Here is a 25,430-nt window from a genome sequence, read left to right as displayed (position 1 = left end):
GAAATTTGAGCATACATTTATTCATTTGAATGAAAAAATCACCAAAACAACGCGATGCACTGGCGAATTGTCACTCAAAATGACTGACAACTAGTTTATCAAAAGACATACCCATTAATTAGATATCGAGTAAATATGTGAACATAATTTGACATTTAATGCATGAAAAATTTGCACAGTTATAAACTGAGCGCATACCGCAGAGAGTTTTACTTAGAAGTTGAGTTGGACCAAAGCACAAGTCAGGACACACATTTAAGCGAACATGGGTGCAAAGAAACCTATAACTCCATATTTTGAGCATACACACGTTTAAAGACACTAAAATATCCATCTGCTGTAAACCACTAATCGGCATGAATCCACCTAGGATAAGCAGAACCAGGTCATTTTAAACTGGACCAAATCAATGATAAAAGGACTCTGAAGCCAAACCTAACCCACGTGACACATCACGATCGTCTTTTACTTCTATAGATAAAGTCATTACCTTCAACTGACAAGAAGGCTGAAGAACAAGCAGAATAAACAATTGAACTGATAAAAAGTAACAAATCTGAGAATCTTAACAGGTCCATTCTAGTAGTATGCACAACAAACCATCACTTCTTGAACCTACACTCGCTTCATACCAACGCTGTAAGTCTCGGACCTGTCTAGAACAATAGTTAGTTCCGCACTGGCGGGTAATCTAGCATTGCCACAGATAAGTTTGGTAACTTGTGATTACATTCTTTTATTTGTGATGCTTTCTCAGTCAAAAGCCATGCCGCGCTAACGATAAAATAATTTCAATCTACCGAGTTAACCCTCTACCGCCTGACATGAGTAACAGGAGCAGTATTGTCACAAGCCTAATTCCCCCAAAAGGATACGTTGCTAGTGAGCGCAAAATGACTTGCACTGATGATTGCCGCTAGGTACAACAACTTGAAAATGTTCTCTATTGCGTACAAACGTCCTCAGGTTGCTACATTCAATAGTTTTCGTATAATTTAAGTTGAAAGTTATGTTCCCGGAGAGTGACATACCGCGGTAGAAGGTTAGAACTCTCAAGCCATCTATAAATTTCAAATCAATAAACGGTCGCTAAGTTGCGAACTCATGATCAAAAATATCCGATAACATTTATATTTCAGAGAATGAATTGATCAAGTGAAAACTTTTTCAAGGAGGTAATCGTTCTAAAACCAAACTTGAGAAGCCACTAAAATACATGCACTGCAACACATGGTCAGCTCGCTTGACCGTTCTTGTAGCATTACATCCTGCAGAGAACAAAACATTAACTTCGAAAAATACTAACGCTGATGTTGCAACATCTTTACCTAGCTTGAGCACATAGATCAGACGGTTATAGCAAACCTCTAATATTTAAGAACAGGCTAATCAACATTCAAAGTTTTTCAAATATGTCGAAAGCAATTTGGGAACAATTTTTCTCTTAAAAATGCATTCATCATACACAATAAAAGATGAAAATCTGACTAAAAGTCCCTAATTTAAAGACCATTAAAACTGGCACACTTCAAAACAGTGGCAGCTGGCAGCAACATCCATTTATATGATGACGCCATGAGTCACCCTCTTAGATGCGGTGCTAAGTGCGTCAATAAACCTAAGATCACCTCAATAAAGTCTAAGAATATTTCATATAACTGTTGCTGAAGCGTTGGCGAGTCCATCAGCTACAGCAACCCTATGACTAGCATCCTGCACTCCAGCGCAACTCGCCGACGACTAAAAGCAAATTGCCGGCAAGTAAACTGGAACAATCCATAAGCAATATAATACCAACTCTGCAGATACTGGAGTCAAGAACAATTCATCCTTACTTAACAAGTTTCGAAAACTCAGAGAACACTCGAAAGCAACGACAAACATACAAGAAGGGAGAATTGGAACCGCACTTCAGGGTGATCAGAAAGAGGGGAGGAGAACAGATTTAATGGAATAATTTCTACGTTTATGCAAGCAACACAAGCGTTCAAATTTTGACACAACTTCCTTCTTTGATGCTAATGAAATCAATCTGTCGCGTTTGAAAAGTACGGTCCAAACAAAAAATGTTCCGCACAACAATAAATGCAACTAATATTTTGAGGAATTAATACGAGTATAAATCGTTGCTCAAAACTAAGTAAATAATCTTTAATGTTAATATAAAACTTATACACAATTTAGTCATTTAGCATTTGAATAGTACCTCTCTGACCACCCTGTACACTGACTGTCACTTCGAGTGCACTCTCCATGAAATAATATAATAACGTATGACACCGCATATTTGCTGACTTGCAACGCAAAAGCCACTGCAGATTAATATTGCACAGGAGCGGAGGATAATGGGCCAGCATTATAATAAAAACATGATCTAGATGAAGACGTTATAATGCCAAGCCTGTCCACCGCCATACTATTGCAACCACTTAACAAAAATTTGTAACAACTTAATAAAATATAAATTGTTCGTGGAAACGTTGCATTTTTTGTGGGACGATCTAATTAGTCATTTCAGCTTTACGATGCAGCCAAGTCACCCTAATTACTGGTTCGTTAAATTTAGAAGAAGATACTAAACACGTTAGTTTTCCTGCAAGTGAGAGCTCGCTGCTCATTTTATGTACTCTCCGACGTATACAACGGGAGAAGAAATAACCCATGTTGCCGAGCCAGGTGACTGCAATCGCGTATCCCTGATTTTCCAAGAAATAAAAGTTTAAAATTGCTAAACCCTTAAACATAGACAGGATGCTGCACATCTTTGTCATCCCCAGACTGTCCAGCAGCACCTCCAGCTCCTGCCGTGCCCCCTACCGGCACGATGACGGTGCCTGAGCTGGGCGGAGTGCTATCGAAGAACCGCCTGAAGGTGAACTCGAAGAAGCCGTGGTAAGGCTGATTACTGTTGAAGCTGTCAGCGTCCGAATCGTTTTCGCTGCGAAGACGGTCAGGCTCGATCGGGTCAAAGTTAGACGTGTCTGTAGGGTATTTTATCTCGGGGATATAAAGGGCCTGCTGCTTGCGCAGCCCAGCCTCAAAGTCTACCTCAGCGAAGAACGAATGATTTTTGATTTCCTGAGCGTTACGACCCAGCCGCTGCTCTGGACTTGTAAGCAGGCGCAAGATGAGGTCTTTGGCCTCAGGCGACACGTTGGCTCCTTTTGGGATCCTCAAACATGACTCCCAGTTTAGCACCTGCATCAGGAAAGTGTCTCAATTTAAGCAGTGGATGCGCCATGCTAATAAATACAGGCAACGAGCAGGGTAAAAAAATAAAGATCACACAACTCATTAGATTACACTTTGACTTGACAGAATAACAATAGGCAAAATAAAACTACAAACCAAACCAAATACGTTCAAGTCAACTATACCCTCAATTTCAGCAGTGGATAAAAATATAGCCCTACCTTGTACTGCGTTTCGGCGGGAGTGTTCGCAAGGAAAGGAGGCTGTCCCACCAGCATCTCATACAAGATCACTCCAACGCTCCACCAGTCACAGAGCTGAGAGTATCCCTTCCTGTCGAGCACTTCAGGGGCGATGTAGTTAGGCGTGCCGACGAGTGAGTGCGCGAGGCACCGCAGATGTTGCCGGCGTCGCCGCCGCTCCAGGGGCTTCAGGTCATTGCAGCGACACACGAGATCGTTGTCGCCGCATGGGTCCATTGATTCTTGCCGCGCGTGGTCTCCTGTAGGCACACAAAATAGTCAATAATCAGGAGAGGTCTTTATACTAGTTGAATTATCTAACATAAAACGGATTCTGAATAGTATAAATGAAGAAAAAATCTATTAAATTCATACATAGGCCAACTCAAATGCATAAAACCAAACAAATTTCACTGCACGTATGATCTAAAAGTGTCGTTGTAATTTTTTAAATGATGGATAGTAACAGCATATAAAAGATATATAAATAATATACCTTTTCTTTGGTAGTAGCGTGAGTTGTGTGTCCAGCGAAAGCCAGTACAGAGGCCGAAATCTGTTAGTTTAATGTGACCGTCTCTGTCGATGAGGATGTTGTCAGGTTTTATGTCGCGATGAATGAAGCCCATCTTGTGGACGCTCTCGATGGCACACACAAGTTCCGCGATGTAAAACCTTGAGAAAAAAAAAAACTTAATGTCAAAAATAAAAATAACTTGGTACATATAAAACAATTCGAAATACTTCAGTTGTAAAATAATTGAAAAAAAAAATTCAGTAAAATAATGTATTTGGTTATGAGTGATAGTGGAAACCACTCACCTTGCCAAAGGTTCCATGAAGATGCCAAATTTAATGAGCAGCGACATGAGATCGCCGCCAGGGATGTAGTCCATAATTAAATAAAGATTATCAGCGTCCTGCACGCATAAATTCTATTAAGATTCAAGGCCCGTGTTCAAAGAAGAAAAAACTATATTGACCGAAACACTTTAGGCAACGATCTCAACCGATAAGGAATAACAAATTCCTAAGAAATAGTTACAAGGAGGATACAAAACACGAGGCAATCAACTTGATAATCTTGAAAATTTAAACCCAGAAACAACGCTTTACAAATTTGCAAATAATAAATAAAGTAAAAATAAAATGTAGTCGAAAATATCAACTTTAAACTAACTTTCATTGAAAAGTTGTACGTACAGTGAAATGAAACCGAATATTGAAGTTACTGACCTGGAAGGAATAATATAGTTTAACCACCCAATCGTTGTCGGACTCGGCCAGAATATCGCGCTCAGCTTTAACGTGCGCCACCTGATTACGCTTTATGACGTCAGATTTACGGAGCGTCTTCATGGCGTAGAGCTTCGAGCCGTCGTATTTACGCACCAAAGCCACTTCACCAAACGCCCCAACACCTGATTAACGTCAATGAAATTTAAGTTTTAAAATCAATTACACTTAAATCATTTGTTTTCATCAATTGAAGAATACTGAGAGTTTCAATAAGTGAGAGTTAGAAATACACCAAAAATTAGCATCAATGTCGTAAGGACACAAACCGTGAAGTAGGAAAATTACCTTAGATATGTCAAAAGAAACATATTTCGACAAAATAACATATATTAACTCAAGATAAAGATTTTTGAAACGTAAATCCGACAAGCAAGACGGTTAAAACATAAGTAAATCAATTATGAAACAGAGAGCTAATTCAAATATATAAATTCTTGAGTAATATACAGATCAAATTAAAAGATAATGGCGCAAATATTTCGCCTATGCATTTTGTTATGAAAGAAGCAGGAATGACAGCAGTTGATGCAAGTCATTAACTCACCAATTGTTTTAATATGATGAAACATAGATTTATTCATTTTGGCTCTCTTTAATCGGATAAAATTAGATTCTTTTTGGCAAAGGACTTTTCTCATTTCGTGTTGGTCTTTGGTAGATAAACCGATTTTCTTCATTTCTTTTTCTAGCTGCATTTCTCTGTGCTTTCTTTGATCAACGCTCTTAATGATGTTCTCGACATGCTGTTCCATGTAGAACTTGTAAGCCTCAGGTGAATACTTCACTCTGGGTTCAGAGTGTCCGCCTTCCTGGTCTTGATTGGACATCTTCTTGCGCTCAGGGATAGGGGACTGATGCAGTGTCTTGTTGTGGTGGGGAGTAGGGGGAGGTCGAGGAAGCATGGCAGAGCTATATGACGTCGTTACCGTCGTGGTGGCAGAACCAGCACTTGTCTGTAGACTACTCTTAACACTATTGCTACTGGTGCTCGTCGTGGAATGGGATTGGGCCAAAGAACCCATATTTGGAGGTGGAGGAGCTAGCATTCCCCTCACGGCCGACTGACTGCTCGACGAATAGCCCGACTCGAGCGTCATGTCGGACTGCGTCGAGGGGGACGACGTCGCTGTTGAAAGACACGACACCGGTGACGGGGAGAGCGCGTGTGTGTCGTGTGACGTGACTGACGAGACAGGAGACGCCGAGCGCGGGGATGCCGTGCTCGGTGTATCGCCCATTACACGACTCAGTCGGCTACACATCACCGCCCCTGCGGAGATGCCGTCGCATTCGCTGTAGGCGTCGGTCATGTGACCGCAGTTACCACCAGACTCGCTCAAGGTATCTATAGGGATATATGCAAGGGGCGTGGACGACAGATCCAGTTCCTGCACGGGGTTCTCCTGCACTGGGATGGACGTGAGCGCAGGACTTGCGCACCCTCGGCCGTAGGACGCCGGACTTGTGGAGCCTCGGCTGTAGGGGCCCCGCTGGGTCGTGTACGAAGAGGCTTTGTAAGCGCGATCAGCAGCAGCGGCCTTAGCCTGAATTGCTGAGAGATAACTGGGTGGGTCGAACTGCGGCACGGGCGCATCCATGGACGGTACGGGCGGAGTGACGGGACTGGGTGACGATGAAGGCGACGTCAGAGGGTACGGAGATGCATACGACGAGGCGGAAGATGATACTGGCAGAGTGTATGGTGAGGAGGTGGAAAGTGTGAGAGGTGAGGCAGGGGGCAGGGTATGAGGTGATGACGTGGGGGGTAGTGTGTAGGGTGATGCCGAGGGTGGCAGAGTGTAAGGTGATGCCGAGGCATTAGAAGGCGTAGGTGTATATGGGGGAGGGGGAGGGGTCACCGTCGCCGAAGGAGTGATAGTGGAAGCCGAAGAGGAGGACGACAAAGACGCTCCGGTATAATGAGAAAACTGTTGCTGCTGTTGGGAGGATGTAGAGAGGGTGGACGGGGGAGGAGGCGAGGGAGGTGCGACGGCTGTCTGCAGGATGGGCTTTTGGACGTGCGTGCTACGGACGCTCTGCATGATGACGGGCGTGGGAGTCTTGGCCTGACGGGCGGCGTGGCCGTAGGACGGCTGGTGCTGGTGCTGCGGCGGCAGTAGCGCCACGGCCATTGCACCAGCGCCTAGGGACCCACCACTAGCGATCATGGGAGGGGGTGTCGGCCCCAGCGACCCAGTGGCGGGACTGGAACGGTCCACGGCGGGACTTTGTCGGGACTGGTATGGCGGCGGCTGCACCTGTTATTTCAATAAAATATTACGTCAGCTAAAGCACAGGAGCAATGAAATAGCGGCTAAATCACGAACGTTAAATAAGTGAAAATACGGCAGCTACAGAAGACCAATTCTCTCATAAGCCTGACAAGAGAGGAAAGACATTAATGAGCAATCTGAAATCACTTATGGGCCCAAATGTGATGACGAATGTGGAATATAGACGAATAATTATTGTGATAGTATAAAACCAAGTAAATCGGTCATTTTCATATGATAGAATAAAACCACATACACCATACAACGGTTACAAAATAAGGTATTCACCTTGATAGGTTTGCCTTGTGTCGGGTAAGGAGGGGGCGGACCCATTACTCCCACGGAAGACACGGCACTGTGATGCACCATCACAGGTCTGCCTGGTCCCGCAGCGCTCACGTTGACGTAGTTGGGACCAGGCGGCTTATTCTTGCCGGGCCCTGGCGAGAGTCGGGACAACAAAGGCGGCATTGTCTGTGGCGGCGGTGAAGACGGAGTTCCTCCGCCGCCAGGCTGGTGGGACGGCACTCGAGGCGGCGGTGGTGGAGGCGAAGACTCGTACGCAAAGTGGCGTGCGGCTCCCGCCATCTGAGGGAAGTCGGTGGGAGTGGAGGCGGTGGAGGAAGAAGACCGAGGTGGTAGCGCTGCCGGGTGAATGTGGTGGTGGTTGGTGGAGCCGATGACATCGTAGGACATTCCTCCGCTGCTGACAGCCGAGTGTTGTGGGGGCGGGGGCTGGGCAGGGTTGTGGTGCAGGGAGGGATGGTGATGCGGTACGTGCATGTGGTGGTGCACATGGTGCAGGTGGTGCGGAGATGGTGGCTGGTGATGGTAGGCAATGGTGCGGGGAGGAGTGGGGGGAGCGGGGCCTGCCCAATCCGGGGCTGAACAAACCACGGGACTCAGGCGCTCCCGTGGGCCCCCGTGGGCGAAGGGCTGCAGCGACGCCCGGATCTGGTGCAGCGCCTGCGGGGGTACGACGGTGTGAATCTCAGCACGGCACAGAGAGCATGACACAGCATGGCACAGAATGGCACACTCAGTATGATACAACATGGTACACTCAGCACGGCACAGTAGCACTCTCACAGTAAAACTAACTTAAAAATTACGGTCATCACACCACAATTAACAGTCTAATGGTATTTACGGAAAACGTCGATATCATCAACAAAACGCATCTCGAGGTTAATTTCTACTCTCCTACATTGTTTCATTTTCCTGATAAGTAAAATCGCAACTCTATAAACAAAGAGAGCACAATTAATACATTAGAAGACTGACCTCCTTGTGGTAGTCGGCTCTGGTAGTTCGTGGCACAGAGTTGGTGGTCATGGCAGTCCCGGATGGAGGCATCGGTGTGAGGCCTGGGCGTGTGAGCAGCAGCAGAGCTCGCTACCTCAGTAGCTGAGTGCAGCCGGGGGAGGTGGCGAGAGCTGCAGGCGACCGCGTCGTGTCCGAGTGTCGTGGATACGTCATCATTGATGTCATCATCGCACGAGTAGCATCACAAGTTTTCCTGCACATCAAAGGCATCGTAAGTCTTCCGATGTGTATACCAATAAAAAGACTTTTTCATTTGAACATTAGGTATATACATGAGGTAATTCATTGAAAAAGGTCGGTAAAAAGCCAAACGTGATGCATGAATTGCTTCGGTAAAATAACGCCTACATGCTAACTGAGATCCGATGAACAATTTATAATTTCTCGTAGACATTGCAAGTTCTTTTAAAGTTAAGAATTAAATAGAGTACAAGCTTAACAGTGAGTTTACCATATTTAATACCATAGCTGCAAACACAAATCTAGTAACTTTCCCAATCGGAGATGATGCTGTTGAGAAAACTCGAGCACCTAAAGTAGCATAAAGAAGTCTAAAACGTAGTGTACGGTAGTTCTCACGCAGCTCCATAATACTCTTATAATGTTCATCCCAAGGAAGTTCAATAGCAAATAACGAACAAGGTATAGCTCAATATAAGCTATTTCACAAAAAATGTGAAATTCGTCATCCTGACATCCGTAGCGCAATTCTAGATTATTATAATTCGTGAATGTTTTATTAAATAACAAACGATAAACCTTAAGCAGGAGCAAGTGCGCCGCAAGCGCAGACGTTATTGTAAAAGTTCCTAGGCAACGGCAGCATCTAACAATTTGTTAGCATGGATACCTTAGGCGCTCTAATTTCTCAGAAATTGTGCCGGTGTTCCCTAGTTAGGAGCTATGCGAGCGCAAGGCTGGCGCGCAAGGCCAGTGTAAGAAGCAACTCTTAACAGAAATGATGCAAGGTTCTTTGCATCTTTATTTCAAAATTATTCATCCTCACTAGACTTGTCTTTCCTGAGTAATTCAAAAAACGCCCTTTGAATGGCAGTTATCTTCATCATCTCCAGGCGCCTTCCTTAATCTAACTCCATATTTTTTATTCATTATTATGCCCCAGTTGCAAATTTATACTGATGATAACGCACACCATTATGGAGAAATGTGGATCAGTAGGCACATCCATCGCATCAAATGTTAGGGCAGTCATCATAATTTCTGCATTAAATCCAAATCTCCACGTCAGTACCTATATAATCTCCGACAGCTCAGGGAGAATCTTTACTACACCAGTTACAAAGCTTCAGCACCGAGTGCATCATTGCAGCAAGAGCTACACCATCAACAGCGGCAGCAATAGTATATAAAAGCTCAGCTCAGTGCGATACAGCACAAGAAAGAGAAAGCACATTCCCCAAGAGGAGGGTCTCCTTACACCACACGCGGTGTACAATTGCAGCAACTCGCCATCACAACTTTGTAGATATCAACGACATGCAGAAACGACGCTACTGTTATGCCGTCAACTTTGAAAATCATCATTACAGCAAAACAGGAATACAGTTCAGCTTCCTATTTCATTTCATTATTCAAGTAGAGTACATTTTACAACAAGATACATCGTTCAACCACGAAAATACACGACATACGTAGTTACTTTCTTGTTTTTTGGCAAACAATGAACTTCTTTGCCAAAGCTATTGTCAATTAAATGCCAGCACACATGAGCGTCACTTACCACGTCGCTGATGAAGAGCGCAACACGGAAGCGTCTCTATTACCACGATTTAATCTTAATTAAATTAATCTTAATTAATTAATTAATTTAACTTAATCGCACATTCTCAGTGGATTAATCACGTGACAGGCGGTTAACTGATTGATCACGACAAGACAGATTGGATGCTTCGTGCATCTTTTATCGAAAATATTATATAATAGCAAAAATACAAGAAAAATCGCTGCTCATATATATATATGTCGGAAAAAAGCGTTTACAATGAGCTGCACGAGAAAATAAAACTGGAAAAAACATTATGCAAACATCGTCTGGCCACTAATAAAAAGAAGAAGTGAAAATACGAATATACGAAAGTGTGTAATTAACGAATTAATTGAAAATGAATGAAGCAACAATAGTGAAATAGTAGCAATGAAGATTAGTAAATGAGATTTGATTCCAAATTCAACTGAACATTCAACCAGCAGAGCAATCACAAATATCAACCATAAATAGCTTGCCTGAAAGCTCAATGATGACTTGAGATAAAGTTAGAAAATGCCAAACGACTCGTCGGTAGAAAATAAGTTCAACAAGGGGAAACTTACAAAACTGAAGTTATTTCCTTTAAAATAAAAAGCACGAAGAAATAGGCAACTTACACTGATTATTCGTGCTCCTTAGTAAACCCAAAATGAAAAAATATATATCTAGACTATGTTTCCGTTATTTTGTTGAAAACTAAAAAGCTCTATAATGTTTAAAAGAAAATGCAGAGCCAAACGACACTTGAAGTCCAGCCCTCGAAAACCGAGAGCGAGTTAAATTCAGTGATAAGCAACAAACTCACAGTTCGTTAAATCAGTGCGCACTATTGACGCACAAACCAAAATTACACAAAACTTCTTAAACAGAGTAGCCTTCGATGATGAAACAAAAGAGTAACAACGTGAGAGAGTAACCACTGGCACCAACACGCATAACTCTCATAGACTTCGATGATGAAACAAAAGAGAAACAACGTGAGAGAGTAACCACTGGCACCAACACGCATAACTCTCATAGACTTCGATTATGAAACAAAAGAGAAACAACGTGAGAGAGTAACCACTGGCACCAGCACGCATAACTCTCATAGACTTTGATTATGAAACAAAAGAGAAACAACGTGAGGTAGTAACCACTGGCACCAACACGCATAACTCTCATGGGGAGCAGTGAAGAAAATATGAGAAAGGCAGGCTGTGTGGCAGCTCGGAGGAAGGAATGCCATCCACAGCGCCCAGCTCTTGGCAGGGCAAGCAGCGCTACCAACGTGCAAACGCAGCTACGTTACCCATTTCTGCAGCCACGCAATATAACATGCATTCCATCAAACACCTGACATCGTTTCAACGTTGAATTACACGTTGTTTGGTTGAATCAACGTTGACTAAACGTTGTTTCAAAGTTGAATTACACGTTGTTTGGTGGAATCAACGTTGACTAAACGTTGTGCCAGCGTTGAATTACACGTTGTTTGTTTGAATCAACGTTGACTAAATGTTGTTTCAAAGTTGAATTACACGTTGTTTGGTGGAATCAACGTTGACTAAATGTTGTTTCAGCGTTGAATTACACGTTGTTTGCTGGAAACAACGCTGACTAAACGTTGTTTCAACGTTGAATTACACGTTGTTTGCTGGAATCAACGTTGACTAAACGTTGTGACAGCGTTGAATTACACGTTTTTTGCTTGAATCAACGTTGACTAAATACTGTTTCAGCGTTGAATTACACGTTGTTTGCTTGAATCAACGTTGACTAAACGTTGTTTCAGCGTCATTTGCCAAGTGTTGTGATATATATCTACGAGATCAGACGCTGACGCAAGCATCTACGCGGATTAAGTAAACTCACCTACACGCCCAATCATTTACAAAGCTATACGCTGAGACATCAATTTGCGGTGATGTTTGAACACGTCTTCCAAGCATCGCAGAACGCATACAAGGCCGGCCACGCGACACACTCGTGTCCACATGATGACGAATTTCTTGCCAGAAACTCCTTAGTTAGCATAAGTGTGCAATGCCGAGAAGGCATGCAGGCTTCACGTTAGCTTGCGTTTCTCGTCAGGAGCCATACTTTCAAAATTCGCTAAGTGAACGTAAGTACTTACGCTCTATTTTCTTGTCTATGATTGGTGGATTTTGCTTGAAAGGCTGTCAATGATTGGCTGATGAAATTACGATCTCTTAACTTTTTTTGAAATTATAGACCCAGAATGCCTTTTTCATAAGCCACCACACCTCAGAAGGCTATACGCCTCATCTGGTCGCACTACATCATTACATAGCTCCTCAAAGCTATCCGTAATTAACTAAATATAGACAGAACCGTAAAAATAAAAGCCTTTTGACCAAGTTCAAGGTCAATCATAAACGTAGATGAAAATCAAGGCTAAGGTTTTGTCACATATTTACGTGATGAATAACAAATTTAAGTCATATATTCAAAGTGCGATGAAAAAATTCTAAGAAGGTGTGACATATGATTTAATAATTTTCGCTTACCTAAAAACGGACTTTTCAATCAACAACCTCGTCTGAAGGCTGGCTGTATTGATTCTTTTGAATGGGTGGAATAGTTCAAGCTCAACCAAACTTGCTATTCTGATCAGTCAAAGGCACAACAATGCAACACACCAAATACATATATCCATATTCAACAATTAATATCATAAACAATGTTGCAGTACTAGCACAAATAAATTCTCACAAGTACAGCTACGGCAAGGTAGCAAGGATGTTTGCCTCTCACCTGGTGCCACAATAGTGACACAGTAGCACACGAGTGATGTCGCCAAGGTTGCAACATCAAGGATTATGTTAATAGCGCAATGCTGCCATGTCACAAGGCAACCACGCTCTGGCAGCTCGCTAATAAAGATCACTATCGAGATACAAACTTGTACCCTCAGTAGAAAGGCGTCATTCAAAGTGCATTCAATTGTTTAGCGCATTAATTTGGTGGTGTGGCAGAATACTTAAGCCATGAGAAGGGACACAGCGGCAACGTATGAGCGCACACGTCATGTACGCAGCGCGCGCGCACGAGGCGCCGTTGGAATGCGTGTGCATGTAACAGCAGCAGCGTGTACACGCAGCAGCAGCAGCGTGTACACGCAGCAGCAGCAGCAGCAGCGTACGCCGCCGGCCAGCTGTCGTGTGTAGGAATATTTGTGTCAGGGGTGAAGGAGTTATATGGAAATAACGCCATATGCTCTAACACAGAAGAGTCTCCTCCTTAAACACCCACGCATTCCTCCAGAATTTGGAGGCTAACGCTGACCCAAGGGCCGCGAGGAATGACAACAAACATACACACTTGCAGCTGAACAAAAGCAACGTGAGGCAGAATTTAGGGCAGCTAAGAGGTTAGCTTCTATCGTGAAGTTGCTTAGTAAGACCAATAGTGTGACGGCTATTTGTACTTGAGGCTTCAGTATCATGGCTACACAGCTCATGTTGTAACATAAGCCATCACTGAGTTAGACACGACCAAATATCAGACTGACACTATCGTGTGAAACATGAGAAAACGAAAGGCTAGCACTCCCATAAGCGGCAAGGACGACAACTGCATTGCAGTCGCTCGTACATCACTTCGTCACGTGATATTAAAGTTATAGCAAGAAACATTTTTAAATGGTTATAGCCACTATCAAATAAGGATCGGCCACTCATTGGAGCAATAAAAAGAGTTCACGCAAACGGTATTGCAGGCGCCACACAACAAAAGCCTAAACACGATCCGTGGTATCCAACAATCTACGTTATATACGATCTCTTGAGACGACAAATAATATTTAAAAATCATGCACTACACTGCATTATTAATCTTTAATAGACTCGATTGAAAGGAACACTCGCCTTCAAAGAGTAAAACCCATCAACCGGGGCAATAAAAAACCTACAGGCTATGATTATATCATATGGGCACTCTCAGGTTGATTGCGCTAGGAGTTTCAAAAGAATATGATGTACAATGATTTCTTGTAACACCAGCACAGCGATGCATCCAAATTAAAACATCTTCTATTAGAAGAATTATTATTCTATTAGAATTAGATTAGAAAGCGCTTCGATCAAGTTGAGTGAATAAGAACTCAGCTTTAGCTAAACAATGCAATGGAAACCGTAATTGAAACTCATCTAAACCAACATCATCAAGAGCTCAAATATATTGTTAATAAGAAGAAAATTAGCTTGCAAAAGCCTGGCAGCAGAAAGGAAACTGCACGTACACGTGCACAAACGTACAAGAAATAACGCGCATATGCACAAAAGTATAAGAAATAACGACATGCACAAAGGTATATACAGAAACGTACATGCAGAAAGACACAGACACGGCCTAACACAGAGCGCAGCGTGTGCGCAGAGCAGCGATTGCGAGCCCTGGAATGTGGCAACCTTTCGGGCGAGGGCAACGCGTAGCAAAAAATGCACGCGCGATCTTGCAAGGAATTCAGCGCAGGCAGGCCGTCGATCTGCCAGGCCTCGGTGAGCGAACTCCGTCCCTGCCACTCAGATTCCCGAACTTCTTATCTTGCCAATAACTTATCACCTTTATTTACAGACACAATTAAAACCCATTTAAGAAAGATCAACGATTTAAAAAGAATTCCCGAAGTTCTTACCTTACCAATAACTTATCACCCTTATTTATAGACACGATTTAAACCAATTTAAGAAAGATCAGCGATTTAAAAAGAATTCCCGAAGTTCTTACCTTACCAATAACTTATCACCCTTATTCAGACACAATTTCAATTCATTTAAGAAAGATCCGCGATTTAAAAAGTATTTCCCGAAGTTTTTACCTTAGTCAGAGTTAAGAAGTATTCCCGAAGTTCTTACCTTGCCAATAACTTACCACCTTTATTTACAGACACAATTTAAACCCATTTAAGAAAGATCAGCGATTTAAAAAGTAGATAGAATGTTGTTTGTAGATGTTTGTTTCAACTTTATCAAATGAGTATAATATTTATAACATCAGAAATCGTAGAAAAATTGACACTCATAATAGAAGAATAGTCATGAGATTTATATAAAAAACTTGAAATTGTAAAAATTCGTAGTTTTCGATTTCTACTGGGGAGAAATTAACCCTTTTTGACTGCCCGACTGAATTATAAATGTATTATGTTAACAATTCCACAGCTATCCTCATCTCAACACTCTTCTTACTTAAAATATACATATTTTATTTATATAGAAAGAACAAAAATAGAAGTAGACTCTGAATGGATTTAGCTCTCAATATCCGATTGTTATAATTATTCATAGAATCAGAATGATTTCTAATAGCATTACGAAGGTAAATACCCAGCTGTTTACTGAATTGCTCCACTATAAATGCCTCCTTCTAAGTGGTGCAGCTAATCTCCGGGTGTCCTTCTCATCAAGAAGTTCGATATTGCAAATAAATTAAATTCATATGATCTAAAATAAAAACTTTAATGGTAATCATGGAAACGAGGGATACTATTTGGTTCAGTATCCATCATTCTACGATTAACATGCATTAACATATGTTGATAGACAAGTTAATTATTTTCAAACTTTTATGATTATTAATTTGCAAAATATGGTTTCGTTACGAAAGCATATATGCAATTCTAAACAGAATACGAGCGCGTAAACATCCTCCTCTTAAGAGTCAAACGCTAAAAAAAGAGTAAAATAAACCAAGCAAATTTTTACCTACTGGGTCGCTAGCAAAGAACAATGCTTCCCCAAATCATAGATACAGCTGATATTAAGTGCTGTCAGACGAATTAAGAATGAATAGGTTAACATCGCGCAATTCTTGATAAGAACATGGGACACTCCTGCAACATTTTCCAAAACATTTTCGATAGGAACTAATCAGAACTAAGCCTATTTAATACATATGGAACAAAGCGACAACACTAGCAATGAATCAAAGCCTAAAATACATAGGCACACATAAAGACACAAACAAAACATTCACACAGAGTACGAAAGTAAGGCAATACAGCCGAATACACAGCACTAGAGCACGGCACACTACACAGCTGCAGGTATTTACAACGCTGCAGCAAGGCACACAAAATCACTGCATGGATACAGTATACACAGCACTGCAGCAAGGCTCTCAACATTGCTGCATGTATACACAGGACTGCAGCAAGGCTCTCAACATTGCTGCATGTATACACAGGACTGCAGCAAGGCACACAATACAGCTGCACACACCAGTTTTTGCAGCAGCACCAAGGCAGCAGCAGCAGCAGCAGCAGCAGCAGCAGTAATGGTGGCTTCTCAGGAATGCCAGTTCTCGTGCGCTTCTGTGCAGCGCAGCGGCCTGGTTCGTCTCTGTATCAGAGTAATAATTAACGTCGAGCTAACGTAACTAACTAATAACATAACTAATAACATAACTAATAACATAACTAATTCGGCGCAGCAGAACACAAGAGCATCAGGGAATATAACTCGAGTTTGATATATTTGATAGCCCTTCATTTGTTATTACTATTTTAGTTTACACGCCCATCGGATGGTCATGTTAGCGCTAAACAGTGAACAAGAAGGAAACCGCACAATACAAAACGCAACAGTCATAACAAGCGGTTCAACTCAACTAGTTCAAACAAACCTAATTTGAGTGCGATGCATCAATTTTCAAAAATATTACCGCTTCAGTGCACGTCAATCTGATACCGTGAGCCAGCATTTCTTATCATTTAGTCAGAAAATGCTTTTTTATGAACCCCAGTAATTTTTTGTACTTAATGAAATTGTACAGAAAAATTTCAACTGGTGATGTTGATAAATACAGTTGAAACAACACCTTTTCACATAAACTGTGTAGCCGGATTATTTTCAATATCCTTCTAAAAGAGACACCCAAAAATTGTGCGTTACAGGTTTTAGTTATTTCTGATAATGACACGTTAAGAAAGATACCTTATCCCAGTAACATTCGTATAGGCAAAAAGACGTATTCTGATCCCAAAGATTTCAGAAAAAAGTTTCAGCAATAATAACTAGATATATGCCTGGATAAAGAATTCTTCGGAGAATGTCTGGCAACGAGGTCACATGGCCACATCCTACCTACCGTAACGGGCAGTGGAAGGATGAATGAACAGAAAAAAAACGTTCAGAGGACACATGGCTCCGGTGTCGAAGAATATCAACCAGAGAGTACCAACACCGGCGTCGCGGGGGCATCGCGCGAAAAAAAAATTAGTGAGAGCTTCGCAAAGGATCATGACAATTCAAGAAAATAGAACGAGTGAAAGACGCAAACAGAGATATTTTTCCCCGATGATCGATACACCGAGCATGGACAAGCACGAGAAAGGAATGTTCTGGGCAGAGGAGCGGTGCGCTATGGAGAGCAGCTGGCACATACAATGGCAAAGCTGCTCGCATCCTCGCCCGCACCTGCCATACACGCTGGAATTCAATGGCTTCAAAATGTGGACCGAAACGCTTAACGTATATTTTGGAATAAAATATTTACTAGTTCGTTTTTTACTAGACCTTTACTTGTTGGAATAGGATTTTTAGGTACAGATTACATAGAAAGCATGTAGTATGCATTAAAACATTAGCAATACTGAGAAACAAGTGGAACTGTTCCACCATGAATTCCACCATGCCGGTGAAGCTACTGTCAGCTCGCTGACAACTCATGTTCAAGGCAGCACCGCGCTACTGTCAGCTCGCTGCCAGCTCATGCTCACTAATATCATGTTCAACTTATTTCGAGAACCCTGAATTGCTCCATTTTAATGTTCACATGGCAATTCTCTTGGCAATTACGCACAATATTAACGATGATGCCTAATAACACAGAACAGAATAATATTTCTTTTAATAAATGCTTCGTTAGACTTTCAAACAGCGTTCATTCCAGTTTCGATACTCTATGTTCGAGAAGGTGATGAACGGACTCAACGGAGTGATGCAAGGATGAATCTTGAGATAGGATGGTAGTAAGGGCTACATGCATGGGAGGGCAAAGAAACGTTAATCATGTAAAAAAACGAATTCAGAATAAATAATGAAATCTCTAAATACCACATCTACTTACAAGTACTCTGAGCATATATTACATATGAATTGCAGAAAGAAGAGCAGGCAAGGGAGGAGCAGCATAAATCTCTAAATACCATATCTATATACAAGTACTCTGCGCATATATTACATATGAATTGCAGAAAGAAGAGCAGGCAAGGGAGGAGCAGCATAAATCTCTAAGTACCATATCTATATACAAGTACTCTGAGCATATATTACATATGAATTGCAGAAAGAAAAGCAGGCAAGGGAGGAGCAGCATATAAGCAGCAGACAGCGGCAGCATGGCTGGCAAGGCTTACCGGGAGCAAGCAGATGTGTTTACACGACGAGCTGTGGCTACGACCAGCCACCGGTTCTGACTCACATCGCGCCATACGAACGACAACAAATCAACCCCTGGGGCTAGATGTTCAATACAAAACAAATACGGGGTGTCGTATCCACACGAACAACGACAACAAATCAGCCCCTGGGGCTAGATGTTCAATACTAAACTAATACGGGGTGTCGTATCCACACGGAAAAGGACAACATTCAACCCCTGGGGTTAGATGATCAATACTAAACAAATACGGGCCGTTGCATCCACACGGAAAAGGACAACATTCAACCCCTGGGGCTAGATGATCAATACTAAACTAATACGGGCTGTCGTATCCACACGAAAAAGAACAACAAATCAACCCCTGGGGCTAGATGTTCAATACTAAACTAATACGGGCCGTTGCATCCACACGGAAAAGGACAACAAATCAACCCCTGGGGCTAGATGTTCAATACTAAACAAATACGGGCCGTCGCCCCCCATCAAGGTTCATCAAAGTTTCAATCAAGATTTGATCGAAACGGTACAGTAAAGTATGATTTATTTGATCGAAAGTACAGTAACATTAACGAATGAATGACGTGATTAAATGTCATGACAATTATTAGAATTACTGAAAATTCCATTTCGACGTAAGAGAATTAAAAAAACAGATCTGTGTTCCTCATAGGCCGTATATTAACTGACACCGACGAGGCCTGCATTTCTGGCCTAAAAAAAAAAAATCCCCAAGGCTGGAAGAGCACAACGCCCTAGCCTTATAACTCTCTCAGCCTCCAGGATCCATGTCCTTGAGGCATGAGCCTAACGCGGCGCGATAACTGCGATAGCCTACAGTGTGACTGCAGGATCTCGACTGAGGCTAAACACTCCTTATCGGCAGAAGCGGGGGCCTATCTGGACAGCAGCGATACAACGTTCCTAGCCTGCCTCACTCACACGGTTCTGAGGCAAGGCATACGCGCTTATTTCTGTAACGCCATATATACAGGACAAAAATACTACACGCTGCGGGCATAAACACTCATCAGGTTGGAGTTGCTTAATCATTTCCTCTAAGACACCAAATGTCACCAATAATGAGGACATTGCGCCTAAAGATCTAAGCTGAAAATTTTCATGTAAATCGCACGCCGAATATGAATGTTGCATATATCGCGAACAGGATTTATATATGTGATGTGGAACATTTTATGTATGCCATAGGACGCTTATTTCTCGTGTAGAAAATTTTTGTATGCGACGCACATTTATATTTCACGGTATTTTCTGATAGAACTTAGTCCCGTTAGATAGTCAAAGTAGCCACATGTTTACTAGCACTTCAGCTATCACGTACAAAAAGTCATGATTAACAACACCCAATGAGGAGGAAGGTCTGAATTATCGAGAGCTTCTGAAATCAAAACTCGTTCATCACCCAAAAAGGGCGGGAGGTCTCAAGCGGCGGGAGACCGCTGTAACCGGCACGAAAGCAGCAGCGTTAGCATACCAAGGAGACGAAGTGACGAGGAGGGACAGGCGAAAAGCAACAGAAACGAAGACACTCTAAATTACAAGAGGTCGCTTACACGGGACGTCGGCCACCAGCACGAGAGAGACAGATAAGAGAAATGTAAGGAATCCTGCCTACATTATAGTAACCCCATAACTGTGACTTGCAGTCAGTTATGGGGTTACTATAATGTAGTAACCCCATGCAGTTACTGTGAACTCTGTGGTGGGGCGCTCAGGACAGGACTCAGACCGGTCATCAGAATAAGCTCAATACGAAAAAATCGTTGAAAACACTTTCCCTCGTTCATATATTGATAACGCTTAGTCACTCATTCGCTCAAGAAATCCTTCACGGTCGCTACTCTAATACTTGGATTCGCATTGATTACGCTATCACTCCTTGTATCGTTGAATTGAACTCACATTCTAGAATATCGTGTAATCCTTACTACCAAATAACCCCTTCGTTCTCTCCACACACATTTATTGTGTCTATTAGCACAGGGAAAAATTATCTGCACCTGCATTGAGAATGAGTGCATGAGTCATGGTTATGGCGTGCAAACAATGCGGTATTTGGCTGACCTAAAAGCGAGATAACAACGGCACTTAAAGTTTATCATAGTTACAGATAAAGCAGTTATTTAGGCGCACGGCCGTAAAAAAAAATAAAAAATTAAGTACCGGTGAGGACTTGAGAATTATGAGGAAACCCGATTTTGAACAACACCTCCAATTAATCAGAAATAAAATTTATTCTGCTAACCTGTTAGACGAGAAAAATACGAGTCACGATCAATATTTTAGCGATGAAATGTATTACTAGCCAGTAATTTTTTCACCCATCCCTGTTCTCACACCAAGACTACTAATAATAACCAACAATTTGCGCGTATCTCCAAGGTATATACGCATTAGAACACCACGCCGTAAATATCACAACCAACTCGAGTTATCGAATAACTCCAAGAAAATTAAAGGAGATGTCTATATTCGATTTCATCTGTGATAAATCAGCACAAAAAAAACTCAACGAAATATTATGTAACTGACACAAGCGGGCGTGCGATTGAAAAGATTTGAATTTACAATTAAATGCCCTAGACAATGAAATAAGTGGAGCCTTTTTAATGCACTTTAGAGGTAAATAATGAACCCCTCCTGATGAACTTTCGATTTATTTCGGAACATTTCCGTGAAGGAGAACAGTTGCACGATTGTCTGGCTGGATCTAGCATTGCACGGAATGCATCTAGATGTTCATGATGTATAGAAAAATTTACCAATTTTTCGGTATAATTGACGTAGATGTGTCCTCTAACTTCAAAACCATGATAATTTGCAACACATATTTTAAATTTACCACCTTATTCTGGTGAGAAGCCGATAATTCGCCCTCTGTCTATTACAACCAAATGAATAGCTGGAGAATATAATGAAAACAGCATGAATTGAATTGAGTTCATATAATCAATTGTTTCGCGTTCTCGTGCAGAAAACTCAATATTTTATTCCAGCGAAAGCAATAGCCTTATATTACGACAAAGATGTTATTAATACGCCAGTCACAAGTAATTTTTTGGAATGAAACGCTGGAGCAGGTATATGTAGAATTTATGAGCTCCGTTGAATGTACGATAGTAATTAGGTAAATGACGGCAGAAGTAGCGTTCTGAAAAAAATTCAGTTATATGCTCATTTCAAGTCGAAGGAAAATCGTGTTTACCACGCGTGATTGGCAGGTTCAACAGACAAGGATAAGTAAAGCACACACGCGAATAATTACTGTGATGAGCCCCAAGGTCTCCGACGTTCAAAACATTGCGTTCAGGACTTCTATTGACGGTCTCTGCTGGAGAATTAAACGTTCACTGGCTAATAAAGTTACGTTTACTTGTTTGTTCCTGAAAATCCGACCCCAGATGCTGTTGCGTCACGGCAGAGAAGCCGAACAGGGAAATGCTTCGGCCGCCCAGGAAACTTTCGCAACACTCGCCACAAATTGGGATCTGGTCGGCTCCGCCGCAAGCTCTAATTCAACACAATTTACTTGAAAACTACAGGTGAACACTATGATACACGATTCTGAAGATACACCGAAAACAGGCAAAAATTACTCATAAAGGAAACATGAAATCGCTAAAAAAAAACAGGAAATTTTCAGAGTTTATAAATCAATTTCGATTACATTTTGCCCCCAATTTACCCAGCAATATCAAAGACGCGCAGTAACTGCAGGTGCAACATGAAGTAGGGTCGGGCATACGGAAGAGGGATAATGCGTGAGAATGCATGCAGGGCAACAAGACGTTGTCGCGGGTGAAGTATTGAAGTATTTCCTGCAGGGCTCGAGAGCCTCACGGTCAGCTTCCAACTCAAGCACGCAACTCCACACAGTCTAGGCTACTTATGCAACGCCTTTCTCCTAGTGCTATTCCTACCTCAATCGTAACATTCATTCAACAGTAAAGCCCACAAGAAGAACCATGAAATATGATGATAATAGTAACGCGAGCAACAAACGACAATTGCAACGATCTTCTTCTCGTCCATACTTCATTTTCTTCATCTCATTCTCAATTTCAAATGAGATGAACACACCAAATGCTAATTGAATAAGAATGAATAATCATGATAGACTACGAGTGGCTTTCAGGACACTAGCGTGTTGTAACAAGACGATATTGCTTGTATTATGCAAGAGGAAATAAAAGTTTCACATCATTAACCCCTTTCAAAAGTGACAATAAATTACGACCATGACTAAGTAAATCTATTGCCCCCATTTCAGGGGCGGTACTTATGACACGGTGATACAGGATTCTTTCCATTTTGAGACGTTTTACGAGAATATTTCTGAGAACAAGAATATTTTAGTTTAGATAATATTGGTTGGTACATACAATTTAAAGAACACAGTATGAACTGAACAGTAGTGTATTTTGAACGATAATGCACTAGAAGCTTTCTATCGTGTAGTCGAGCAGAACTAACGTTGCACTAGCGCTGATAATAACATTAATCGATGAAGGAGTGAATGCGCATGACTTAATTTATGTTTAAGACGGAGACAAACTCTCGACCCATTTAAATACTCAATAACCTAATCGGTCCATAATTCGTTAGTGCACTTGCGCACATGATATCTTGGCAGGGATTATCCTTTTTAGCGCATTTTCTCATTTATGGAAAAAAACGCTATTGTGCTCGTCATGTCCGTCCGTCTGTCCGTGACTTCACGTTTTCGTCGACGAGAAAATGCGCGCCCTGTCACTCACTGCAGTGAATACTGAGTTATATTTTTTTGGTATAACCTGCTTTGTTTTATCAAAAACCAGCGTGCTTCATATCATAAACAGCCTAACATGAACAAATGTAGTCAAAATGAACGCTATTATTAGTGTTCAATATTATCAATCAGCAACATTGCTCGGGTACTTAATTGATTTCTTATGAAATGACGCCAGGCATTAAGGATTAGATCTTGCGACCGACTATAAATACTCATCTAGGGCTAGATATTCCACAAATCTTAGTAAAATATCATGCCCGAACAGAAATAGTTGCTGGGAAATTTTGCAAGGAGTATTAAATCTATTCTATTAAAAAATTGCCATATAGGTAATATAGGCAAAAATTATTTTAGGCGTAAAAATTTTTAATTGTAAGATTAACCTTATTTTCAAACTCACCCTTTACAGAAGCTGTGCTGGGCTATAAGAACAGTTATCCAGGAATAACGTAGATACGAACGAACACTGACACTCGTTACAATTGACACTATAGAACTAGCACTCACTAATAGAGATAAGGCACTAACACTCAACTAAGATCACAGATCTCTGGATTGGCACGGAATATATCGAGATTCGTTAGCAATAAATACGTTTTTCAGGATGAGTACAAACTCGGTTTACACTAATTACTTTCTTCCAAAGGCACGTCAATATTGGAAACAGCCACAAGTTACGATAAAAAATACTCATCTTATTTGAGCAAAATTGGCACCGAGTTCATTATTATTCTTTAATCACACTGAAGACGAAAGGCACTTTCTTGCATAGCATTTGAAAATTATCTAACTGGAAAACAGCTGTCAGTAAGGAAGCTCATGTAATGGAAGACTTGTAACAATGAAACTAAGCAATTCCCATGTTCCGAGCGAAGAAATAAATGTACGTGTATCACCACGAGGCATTCGCTTCCGGGTACCTGAGACAACAAGTTAGTGATTAGGAATTGGGTTCACACTGATCAATTCCTAAGCGAGGCAAATTTCTATGGCTTTCTTTGACATGCTGAAGAGAAATTCCAATAAGTTTACACCAACATAATCTTTCAGTAAGTCACTTTCATCACAAATTTCATAAACTTAACAAGCATCATTTATAGAGTCATACTGCGGGGAAATACACTAAAGCTAATATTACACCGGCAAAATCCATAATATGTAAACACCAATTCACGCACGACAGCAAACTTGTTATATGATTTTTTACGCGTATCGGGAGGGCTTTTTAAAAGGTTTATTAGAGTCCTAAGTTCAGGCGTAGCGCGGCAGAATAGGCCGTAAGTTGTATCTACCCAAAACATAAACTAGCCAAAATTCAAATTATCTCTTCCCTTTACAAAATAAACGTTCCTAGCTTTATTTTTATCTCATTATCGTAAATTGTGAAATGATTAGGCCCGAGGGTTTGGTTATATAAGAAATTGACCAAGTCATGACGTTACGCTCAGCATTTTAAACTCAAAAGGGCCAATCAATACAGTGAATACACAAATGTATATAAGGAATGAACCCTTCCTTCAATAATACATAAAACCTTAACATTGTTTTTCGTATTCGAAGGTCGACAAATACTGTCAAATGAAATAGGTGTTACCTGTTACCGATGTTAGACAATTGACCGTAATATTATATTATCTAATCCACGTACCACGTTCCATGTGATTACCAAAGTTTTTAAAATATAGCAGCCAAAAAGCGTGAGAGTGAAGCAATCAAAATTCAAAACCACTGAAAATTTCTAAAAGTTTGCCAGCAAAAGCCTAAATAAGATCGATTATTGCGAAAACAGCGAATGATTGGTCGCCGTAAATTGCAAGGCATGCAGAAAGCAAAGCGCCCTCTGCCTAACCACAGCGATAGCGATGAACGCACGCGCCTGCCGATTTAATTTTCTACAGAGCGGTGAGGGCTTCAGTGACGCTTAGTCGCTTACAATAATCTCAAGCAATATTGCTGCGCCGATGAATATACAAATAAAAAACACATCTTGTACTATAAATTGATACTATTAATTGGCTCTAGGACTTGAGCTGCGAGAAAAAAAAACATTGGCAGGATTCACATTAAGAAAGAAAACAAGAGTATAGGCAACGGTGCGAGGGCAAGATGTGAGCGGAACATTATCACACTTTTCAAGTTATTTCGAGTTTTAT

The 25,430-nt window shown here is 41.5% G+C and overlaps 1 protein-coding gene across 1 annotated transcript; it reads right to left on the bottom strand.

Moving 5' to 3' along the window:
* Nucleotides 1-868: 868 nt before the first annotated feature.
* On the bottom strand, nt 869-24,197 carry LOC108678561 (serine/threonine-protein kinase Warts). Its single transcript, XM_018167015.2, has 9 exons — nt 23,678-24,197; nt 8,291-8,525; nt 7,295-7,972; nt 5,278-6,991; nt 4,671-4,855; nt 4,257-4,354; nt 3,931-4,109; nt 3,414-3,694; nt 869-3,198 (listed from the first exon to the last, which is right to left on the bottom strand). The coding sequence occupies exons 2-9, from the start codon at nt 8,360-8,362 to the stop codon at nt 2,737-2,739; spliced, it is 3,669 nt and encodes a 1,222-aa protein (XP_018022504.1). The 5' UTR covers nt 8,363-8,525; nt 23,678-24,197; the 3' UTR covers nt 869-2,736.
* Between the last annotated feature and the right edge of the window lie 1,233 nt (nt 24,198-25,430).

This window comes from Hyalella azteca, unplaced genomic scaffold, assembly GCF_000764305.2.
Source record: "Hyalella azteca isolate HAZT.00-mixed unplaced genomic scaffold, Hazt_2.0.2 contig16984, whole genome shotgun sequence".
In the NCBI taxonomy this organism is placed as follows: domain Eukaryota; kingdom Metazoa; phylum Arthropoda; class Malacostraca; order Amphipoda; family Hyalellidae; genus Hyalella; species Hyalella azteca.
Note: the sequence above shows the minus strand (reverse complement) of the source record. Positions and strands in the feature narration are given on the sequence as shown.